Source organism: Nestor notabilis, unplaced genomic scaffold (genome assembly GCF_000696875.1).
Source record: "Nestor notabilis isolate BGI_N333 unplaced genomic scaffold, ASM69687v1 scaffold8317, whole genome shotgun sequence".
NCBI classification, from domain to species: Eukaryota; Metazoa; Chordata; class Aves; order Psittaciformes; family Psittacidae; genus Nestor; species Nestor notabilis.
Genome location: NW_009937782.1, coordinates 4,674 through 15,167, shown reverse-complemented (window position 1 = coordinate 15,167; position 10,494 = coordinate 4,674). Strand labels below are relative to the sequence as shown.

Here is a 10,494-nt window from a genome sequence, read left to right as displayed (position 1 = left end):
CCGGCGACACTCGGCATTCCTCAGGCCAGGAGGAATATTTAATACCACTGGGTTGGGAATCGGGCAGCTCCCGAGGCAACAGCGCTTCCTTTGACACACGACCCTTGTGCCCCGTGTTGTGTCAGTGCAGTGGGTTTGGTTGCTGCTTCCCAGTTGGGGTATTGGGAGGTCTGATCCGTCCTGAGGGCATTATTGGGATGGGAAGTGCTATTAATTATTAAGGCTTTCCACAGTGATACCCAATTGCAAGCCCATGCATGCTCTGCACGGCTGAGCAACTTGCTGACTCACTGGAAACACAGCCATATCACAGGGTTGGTGTAGAGAAATGTGAGTAATTCCCACTGATGGGAAAGACATTGGTCCTGAAATGACCAACACTGTACAGGCTCCAGATTTATGCCACTATTAAAGCCTGCAGAGCATTGTTCAAGGCACTCTTGCTGCTGACGGGGCAGATTAACCTTCCCCAAGCTGGTCTGTCCCAGGCATCCCACTGGAGCGGCTGATGGAGGTTTGCAAGTGGAGGATCCGAGCCCAGCAGATCATTTCCCCTCAAACCCTGACATCTCTCCCACAAAAACCACTGGCTCGTGGCTGACAAGCTGCTGGGTGAAGAGCAAACAGCATGTGGGAGCTGTCTGTGAGCGTCCTTAGTCATCAGGGTGCTGCCAGCACCACTGTGCCAGTGAATCATCCCAAAAGTGGGTTTGCTTCCTGCCCTTGGCATGAGGTTCGGCTCCAAGGACATGCTGGGGATGCTCAGGGATGCTGAGCTGCAGAGTCATCGCTGTGGGAAGAGAAGGAGCCGTGCAGCGTGCTGGGCTTGCAAGGGAGCCAAAGTGCTCCAACATGAATAAGAGAATCTGCTGTGTGGTTTGTTTTCTTTTTTAACAATCAGCATTAACCTAATTCAGGGGGTTTTGTGTGGTTAATGTTGATGAGACTTTTCCTTACAGCACTGCCAGATGAGCTCAGTGAATCTCCTATCTGAGCTTCTGTATGCAGGGAATAAACCACTCTGTGCTGCCCTGGTTTGTTAGAAGGTGGCTGTTGCCTTTTCAGAGTTTTGTACATGGGATTTAATAATCTCAGCTTCCCCCAGGTCACTGCCACCTTGTCGAGGAGCCTGCTGAATTACAGGATGTTCCTGTTGATGGATGGGCTTTTGATAGAGGCTGCGTTTTTATAACCAGGGACGTATTTCTTTCTCTGGCCACAAATGCAATTTAGAGGGACATTGGGACACAGCCTCTGCTAAGACACAGCACGTTGATTTTGTGATTCAGGGGCTTCCCTGAATCCTCCAGGAAGGAGATGTGGCCCATGCGGACCCCCAGTTCTCCTCTGGTTCTCTGGGAAGGTCAATAATTGCTGCTGTCTTGTACCTGTGATGGAGATGGAGGAGCTGCAGGGGATGGGATGGAGCCATCTGCCCCCAAAGCAGGATAGTGGCACTTCCTTACCCTGAGCACCAGCTCTGTGGTGTAGGAAGAGGCTGTGCACAAAAAAACAGGCAATAAACTGGAGGGACCTCTCATGGCAGTGGGGGTTTGAAGCATCAGGATTCCATCTCACTGATACAAATGCAAACTGAAATCCCTTCCCTTGAGGACCATTTAGTATTGATAGCACGTGTTTACCTGTGCTGACCTTTCAGTGATGAGCTGTGGGCATCTCTCTGCTGGGGCTACCTACTTTTTCACATTATGTGTGTGCATATGGAGGGGGGGGGTGAGGTCATAAGAGGCCAAGATCATGTTTTGGCCAGAGGGCATCCAAAAATCACCTGTGAGCTCAGATAATTGAGAGTGCTCCATGCGGATTCATGCTCCGAATGTTCCGCTCCAGTTCCTGCTCCTCAATGGTTGCTTGTGCTCCTGTCCCTTCCCCAGGCATCTGCCTGCACTGCCAGGGGAACACCGAGGGAAACCACTGTGAGCTCTGCAAGGAGGGATTCTACAGAAGCACCCATCCTGCCCACTCCTGCCATCGCTGCCCGTGCTCCACAGTGGCATCGACCGGAACCTGCCGCATACGTAAGGCTTTCCCTTTGGTCTAACTCTTCAGATAATGAAAGTAGCTCTTTACAATTAAGTTGCCACTCTGTGCATCAGCCTAGTAAGGGGTTTATACCATAAACCTGTTTGTGGGAACCAGGGCACGTGGCAGCAGCACCTGGCATGATGCATCCCTGGTGCTTGTGTTGCCTCTTGTGAGAGCAGTGGAAGGCATCAAAATTCATTGCTGCAGGTTGCAACCTGCCTTGAAGAACCTGCAGAGTTTTGCAAAGAGAAACTGCTGGGATTGTGGCAGCCAGGAGAGGTACAGGAGGTGCCCAGCAGGGCCATGTAGCTGTCCACAGCACAGTGAGCCCTCTTCTGAGCATCTCCGTGGGACTCCAAGCAGAGGTTCCCCAATCTACCTGCTCTATTTTCACATATCCAAGAGAAGTTATAACTGTAATAAACATATAAGACTTTTCTTGATATTTCCCTAATCAGTTTTGCAATCAAGGCACCTCTGGCTTTGTATATCCCCAAAAGTTCCTGTAGATTCCTAACATTCCTGATATAGTTCCAGCTGTTTTCTGAAATTGGCTGCTTGAGATGGAAATGTTCAGGAGTAATCATCTGTTTGCTTAGCACCATGCTGAGCGTGCTCTGTGATGCTGGTACAAGGCATCAGAAGCCCCCCAAAGCTTCTTTTTAACCCTTAGGGACAAAGAAACTGCTGCAGTTCACAAGTTGTATTTTCAGCTTAAAATCTGAGATTGGTTAATACTCGGTGGCTGATTTCTGTCACAGTGGCTTGTGGTCAGGTCCCTCAGAACTAACCCCACCGCGGGTGTTTCTCTCTGAGGGGCTATGGCACATCCCCTGTTTGTTTTCTGTATTCTTCAGAGCCTGGTGAAAGTGCCCCAAGTTGTGACAAGTGCAAAACTGGGTACACTGGCCCGAACTGCAACCGCTGTGACAATGGCTACTACAACTCCGACAGCATCTGCGTGAGGTGTAAGTGCAACGGGAACGTGGACCCAGCGCAGTCACCCAGCGTGTGCCGGCCGGACAGCGGGGAGTGCATCGGCTGCCTGTACCACACCGCCGGGTTCCACTGCGAGCGGTGTGAGGATGGCTACATCCGAGACCCCGACGGGACCAACTGCACCAAGAAAGGTAAAACATGCTTCTCAAATCCATGTCAAAGAATGGTTTGGATTGGAAAGGACTGTAAGATCATCCAGTTCCAACCCCCTTGCCACAGGCAGGGACACCTTCCACTAGAGCAGGTTGCTCCAAGCCTCTGTGTCCAACCTGGCCTTGAACGCTGCCAGGGATGGGGCATTCGCCACTTCTCTACGCACCCTGTGCCAGCGCCTCAGCACCCTCACAGGGAAGAACTTCCTCCTTGTATCTAACCTCAGCTTCCCCAGTTTCAGTTTAAACCTATCACCCCTTGTCCTATTGCTACAGTCCCTGATACAGAGTCCCTCTCTGGCATCCTTGTAGGCCCCTTGAAAGGCTGCAATGAATGTTACCTACTGTTCAGATTGGTTTAGATTCATCTAGTTGTGGTACAGGGAAGAAAACCAGACCATATCGGTGCCTACTGGCTTTGAAATCTCATTTAGATTTAGCTCTGTAACCACCCTGATTCCCACCCTGCAGCAGACACCTCTAGTGAATAAGCTGGAAAAAACCCCAGCTCTATTTGCCGTGTATTTAAATGTAGGTTTTCAGATGTCCATTGCTTGATATACATGATCTGAGCGCCCAGTGAATTGTCCTTATTAACTAGTCCATCCAACAGCACTGCCTAGTTCCCTAAAAAGGGTGTTTATAGTAAATCTTGTCACTTCTCATACTCTGCAAACAATATTTGGACTAAATTTAGGTATTAGCAAGTGAACCCCAGAATTTACTCATATCCACTCTGGGGGTCTCTGGTCAGTCTTCGATCCACATTCAAGACACTGCATGCAGCATCTTTGACACAAACTAGCTCTGGTACTTCGAGAGGCTACTGCACAGTGGGAGGACTCTTAGTAAAACAAGAGAAAATGGTTCTTAAGTTGCTCCTTCAGTGGGTATCAGGAGGTTGGTCCACAAGGTGGATCTCCAGCTCCATGCATGGAAACATGATTGGTGTTATGGATTAGATAAGAGACCTGAAGAGTTTAGGAAAATATCTGGGCCCGAATTTGTCCTTGTCACCAGCAGAGGTGTAATTCAGATCTTCTGTTAGGAGCTAATGTGGTTTTCACTCCCATGCTGCTCTCTGGAGGTGTAATCACAGCGTCCTGCTCTGCTCAGAGAGATGATCAATACAGAAAAGTTGAATGCTCATTAGCTGGAACTGTACCGTTACAGGGCTGGAAATGGCACTTTCGCATCAGCTCATCCATTACCTCCCCCTGCACAGCTCTTTGTGCAGAGAGCTGCATGACCTTGCTGCATTAAAAGCCATGGGTATGGCTTGGCTTGGAGGCTTGCAGTTGTCACCACTCAGTTTGATTTTAACAGCATTGTTATAGCCAATTCCTGATGTAGGAAGGACTGTCCCCTTTCAAAGGGGCTGGGACACACTCTTCTAGCTTTCCTTTTTCTTTGATAGCCCTTTTTTCCCTTTCTTATTAAGCAACTAAAGAGACACAGAGTTTCCTTCTGGTTTCTTACACACAATTTGCCTAAAAATTGACATGCTGAGGTACTGTGTGTTAACTACTTTTAAGTTAAGATTTTCATAAACGACTAGTGCAATTGAGTGGCCTAGTTTTGAGTGGCTTCTAGAGCAGAATCATCACCCAGATGATGATTTAAGTCTCTGTTTAAGTGCTTGCAGTTTAAACAAGCCAGCATAAAGTTAAACCCAACCTCTAATATCTACAGGAGGTGTTCAGAGTCTTAAACATGACCAAGATTTTGATGCTTTCAAAGCTGATGGAAAAGAATACCCAAAGGATGTGTGGGATGACCCAAGTCAGTGTTTTAGACCCCTGGGTGGTTGGTGTTTCTGCTGTGACTGTGGCCCCGTGCCACCCAGCCCAGCATCACTGCCATCCCTGAGAGCTGGCACAGGGGCTGCTGGCACAGGCCTGGCTCCTGCTGGGACTCATTCACTGCGGGAGGTAGCAGCAGCTTTGCAGGGACTGCATTTCAATCAGGCAGCTGGATATGACGCTCACGTCAAAGCTGCCAAAGCAGCCCATTGACTGAACATCTGCCGCTCTCAAGGAGCTGCTTGTGGACATCTGGAGGGTTGGCACAGCCCTGGTGAGCAGGAACAGGCATCGCTGTGTCACAGCACAAAGCGCCAGCCCATGCTCAGAGCAGGGCACTGTTTCACCATGACGTTACCGGCGGTTCCAGGAAATGTTTTCACCCATGTCCCCCTGCCAGCGCTGAGCTGATGCTGACTCACAAATAAAGCCCAGCAAAGTCCTGTTTCCTTGCTGGTGAATCAGCCATTGTCTCTGTTCTGGGGGTTTTATTTCTAATTATAGCTACCAAGCCAGGGGTTGCCAAGAATTGAGTGTTAATACAGGAATTTGGAAAGGATGACCGAATTCCTCGTGCCCTTCTCCCAAAGCTGTATCCAGGAACCTCTTGCTCCTGTCACGTTGCTTCCTACTGCAAAATTCTGCCTGTGATCCCACAGAGAAAAGCCTTTGTGGCATTCAGCATCCTGAATATCCTTATCAACCTCAGGCAAGACCTGCAGAGAATAGAGGAGCTGTTGCAGGGAGGGGACTCTGAAGAGGAGCCTAAATTAGATGTGTGATGCCCCCTTCATAGGAGTTTCTTTCTCCATTGCCTGAGCTTGGAACGTGACAGCCCAAAGTTAACTTGTGGGAGTTCCCCTGAGGGCCTGTGGTAAGAGATGTGCTGAATATTTCCAGCTCTTGTTGCCATTGGAGATGCAGCTTAGTGCAAAATTAGTCCTTTGGAAGTGACTCTCCTCAGTCATAATTAGTAGACGTTCTCTTTGGGAGAGCTGGATCAATACAACAGCACCATCAGCTGTAATTGCTGCAGCTGTAAGTGGGTTTAAAATAAAGTTGCATTCCTGATAGGACAAAGAGAAATGGAAGAGAGTGGGAAATAGGGTGCAGAGAGTCCTGTGAAGCAATAGGTGTAGAGAGCATTTTGGCTGATTGACACTTCAGCTTCTGGAGGGTTCCTAGACTTGAGAACCTAAAATAGATCAGATTATTCCTGTGAAAAGATGCTTCATAAGTTATATTTGGGAGCCTAATATTCAGGCTTTTATGATGCTTTCCAAGGCTCATCTGGTTTGAAAAAGGCATAATGAAATTGCATTCCACTTATGAGATGTCCGGTGTTAACATGTCACTTACTCCTAGGTCTGAGAAGGGAGTTATCCCAATCCTGGAAGCAAGGCAGGTTCTTGGCTATTTTGTGCCTGGTAACAGGCTCCAGAGAAAGACGGAGCTTGTGGCGCAGTCTGATAGTTCCCATGTTCTCATCCTTCATGTGTGGACAAATGCCAGCAGCTGAAATCAAACTGGGATCCAAACTCAAAAGTTTAATGAGAACATCCACAGTCTTTTTGGGGGGATGATTTGGTTACTTTTTGCTTCTGGTTATGCAGACTGGGGGTTACTGTGAGATTTGTGGATGTAGCTAACACTGAATCTTGGCTACTGCACCTACCCCTCCATCCCCAGATTTTTCATGGGGATGCTGCAGTCAGTGAGCACTTAACACACAGACTTACTTAAAAGAACCAAGCCCAACCCTGGCTACTTTTGTAAACTGTTGTGAGAAAATACCAGCTTTAACAGTTTAGACTTTATTGCCATAAGAACTGTGATGTAAATGTAAAATCTCTTACTTTTATGTTTAACACCAGCTTTGCATGTTTTTATTGACCACTTTTTATCTGTTTTGTTAGACTTTATTGCCATAAGAACTGTGATGTAAATGTAAAATCTCTTACTTTTATGTTTAACACCAGCTTTGCATGTTTTTATTGACCACTTTTTATCTGTTTTGTAGAAGCCACTCTTGGGCCAGAAACAGGGGAGTTCACAACTTCAGCTCCAAATGCCACCAAGGCAACATCCTTTTCAACTGCAGTGATAAACAGTACATTGTCACCAACAACTATACAGATGCTATTTCCCATGAGTTCCTCTGACAACACCACTTCTGCTTTTGCAGATGTGTCCTGGACTCAGTTTAACATCATTATCTTGACAGTTATTATCATTGTTGTGGTCCTACTAATGGGCTTTGTGGGTGCTGTCTACATGTACCGTGAGTATCAGAACAGAAAACTCAACGCTCCTTTTTGGACCATTGAACTCAAAGAGGACAACATCAGTTTTAGCAGCTACCATGACAGCATTCCCAACGCTGATGTTTCAGGGCTGTTGGAAGATGACGGGAATGAAGTCGCACCGAATGGACAGCTAACGCTGACGACTCCCATGCATAACTATAAAGCTTAGAAGCAGTGATCCAGCTATTCCAAAGTTGGCTTGGAAAAGTTATGGGGCTTGTTGAAGGGATATCAGGAATCCGTGCCAAGGCTCCACGCAGAGGAATTTGCTCTTCAGATACTCTTTATGCTGGGTATGCTGTAGCTTGCAGGTGAACAGAGAAAAGGATAGTACATCCGAATTTCAGGTAATATGGTGAAGTGCATTCAGTGTCCTGATCTCCATCAAGATCCACAGAGTTCACTGTTGTTAAAAGCTTGATGATGCTAATCTGAAATATTTTTCTTATGAAGAAGTGGTGGGGTGGAGAAAGCACTACCCATGACTCATCAAAAGCTACTTGATATCCAGCCAATCTAACACTTACGTCTTCATCCTTTAGTTTGAGAAGTAGCTCATGAATTAACAGTGGGTTTTCAGGAAAGGCTTCATATTAGTTCCTGATATAAATTTGTTTGAAAAGGAGGACAAAAAGAGAAAGGGGAGATGTTCACTGTACTACCAAAAGGCAAGTAGACGAGTGAGGTGCACACTTGAAAAAAGTCACCATTATCAGTTTCCACTAAGCAGGGAAACGGAAAAAATAAAGAATCAAAACATTGGAGTTAGGGAAAAGACAAAGCTTTTCCCTTTCGGAATATTTATACAGGGTGATGGTGCTATTAAATCATAGCAATCCATTTTGGTTTTTCTAGAAGGAGTTAATGAACTTGTATAGTTTCTGTGCAAGGGAAGACGACAAAGACATCTCAGGGTTGCCGTGTAAAAAGAAAAGCTAGGCTTAATACCCTACCCTGATAGCAATGGTGTGTTCTGTATATAAAATGTAATATATCTTCTTGGAATTGTATTTGTAATTATTTGTACAAAAAAGACAACCAACCAACCAAAAACACACACCCCCCCCCAAGACCAAACCAACCCTTGATCCTGCCCTATCCCCCAAGTCATATTTTATCCTCTAGATTTTAACTGTACAGCGGTTAGTGGCGTTGTTTAAAAAGGAAACAAAAACTGAGGGTTGTTTAAAATACTGTAAATTAGATGGCAATATTGTTGGAGCTGGGACTCTGGCAAACAGCGACTGCTTAAAGCTTTTCTTCTAGTGTCATTGACTAACTTTCTTTTTTAGAGAACACACGAGTGCTCCCTACTTGCATCTGTTAAATTTCCCTGTTCCTTTACATACAGAGTGAATACCAGTGTTGCCATGATTAGGGCCTAGTAAGTGTCCAAAAACTGGATGTACCATTCTGTCACTTGCTTTTAAATCTCCATACAAAATGCAAATACACTGTCATGAATGCACTGAGAGCCTGATCTCAATGGCTGAGCTTTTCCCAAGCGGCTGCTCATGGTGTGAGTGGAGCTCATTCCCATCTCTCCTGCACTGACAGTGATAGGGGAGACATGTCAGAGGGCTGAAAGCAGCCTCTTGGAGGGCAAAAGCAACACAATCTCCTGGATTTGGGTGGGAATGGCTTTCAGCTAAAGAGCTGCTAGGCTTAAAAGCTAAAAGTGCATGGATGCTTTCTGGATATGTATGTAGCACAAGGTGGTGGTGATGGGGAATCAGCTGTGTCCCTGATTCCCCTGATTTTTGTGGGATGCTGGTGGACTCTTAGAGGGGAGAACAACTAATGGGGAGCACAGCACAGGAAGGTCACTCCTCACCTGGTATCTGCCTCAAGGCAGGCACCGTGCCCTCCCTGTGCCGGGGAGCCACCAACTCCAGGCTGTGAAAATCAATGCTATTACATTTAAGCAGGGTGTGAATCAAACCCCTCAACTAACTCACGAGGAACCTCAGAACTAAAGCTGCATTGCTGTGCGTGTTGGTGCTCTGCAAGGGATTGCTGCTGAGGATAAATGAAGTACCTGCTAAAGGTCAGCAGGAGCTGACTGATGCATCCTCAGAGCCAGGCAAAAGGAAGTATTTCTCAAGATGAGAAATGGTAGGAAGAATGTGGTGATTATTTATTTGCTTTCTGGTGCTGCATGGAGGTTTTTCTTATCAGTGGAGACTTTTTTTGGGAGGGTGGGAATAGGGGGGAATAGGTGCTTTAAACACATGCACAAACGTGCCATTTCTGCCTCAAAAACTTGCTTGCCTGTTTTAAAGATGTGGCACAGCAAGTAAGAAGGGAAGGAGTTGAAGATGGTCAACTGGAAGGGCAGAATGTGATACTGAGCTGATGGAAAAGCTCCTATTGCCTGCTATGGGCCTGGGTGAGGTCCCAGAGTTTAGGTAACAAGTTTGGCTGATGTCATTCAGAGCAATGTTACTTGGAGTTATGAAACGGGAGGAGTGGAGGAGAAAATCTGGATGTTGCTAATCCTCGAGTCACTCATCAAACTTTGGAAGAGCAGAAAATTTCCTGAAAGTTGTAATTATTTAGCAGTGTGGATTTAGGGATACACTTGCACTTGGTCACTTCATAGGGTGGGGAAAGGTGATTTAGGAAGTGTTAGCTTCTGGGACTAAGGCTGGCAGGCAAATTGAAGGATGGATTGTTCACTTTAATGTTTCCAGAATGTTTTAGTAGTGCTCTTTGCCACAAACCACCTCTTCCTCAGATTTTGGGATGACTGTTGGCTACTTTGGACCAGGAACAGGCCTTGAGTTTTGTCTCACTGTAGAAATAACATCGGCAAAACCACAGTGTGAGTTCAGATTCTGAGCCCTCCCAGTCTGTGCCTACCATGGTGCAGGAGGTGTTTGCACCTGGGCTGCTTCTGACCTCCAAATTACTCTCAACACTTTGTGTTGGAGCCCCAGGTTTGAGAAGAGGAGGTGGGCAGGATGCTTCACAGTCAGCGTGCAAGGGAGGGTGGTACAGCTGTGCTGCTGTGGCTGCACATCTGGATGAAGGGATGTAGATGGCTGCCACAGATGTGATGGGAAGCTTGGCCGGATAGGGGGGACCTGGCTGCCTGGGTTTGGACAGCAGAGGAAAGCACAGGATGTTCTTTAGCAGGGACTGGAGCACAGCAAGGATGTGGCACTGGGACAGTGCTCGTCACATGGC

At 46.8% G+C, this 10,494-nt stretch overlaps 1 protein-coding gene across 1 annotated transcript in view; it reads left to right on the top strand.

Annotated features, from left to right (window-relative positions):
- The window catches only part of MEGF9 (multiple EGF-like-domains 9), a gene marked incomplete at its 5' end in the record, with an annotated part of 22,062 nt that extends 14,533 nt beyond the window's left edge, over window positions 1-7,529 (top strand). The window contains 3 exons of the mRNA XM_010019004.1: window positions 1,896-2,039; window positions 2,904-3,176; window positions 7,020-7,529. Of these exons, the coding sequence (XP_010017306.1) occupies window positions 1,896-2,039; window positions 2,904-3,176; window positions 7,020-7,474 (872 nt within the window). The remainder of the gene's footprint in view (window positions 1-1,895; window positions 2,040-2,903; window positions 3,177-7,019) is intronic.
- Between the last annotated feature and the right edge of the window lie 2,965 nt (window positions 7,530-10,494).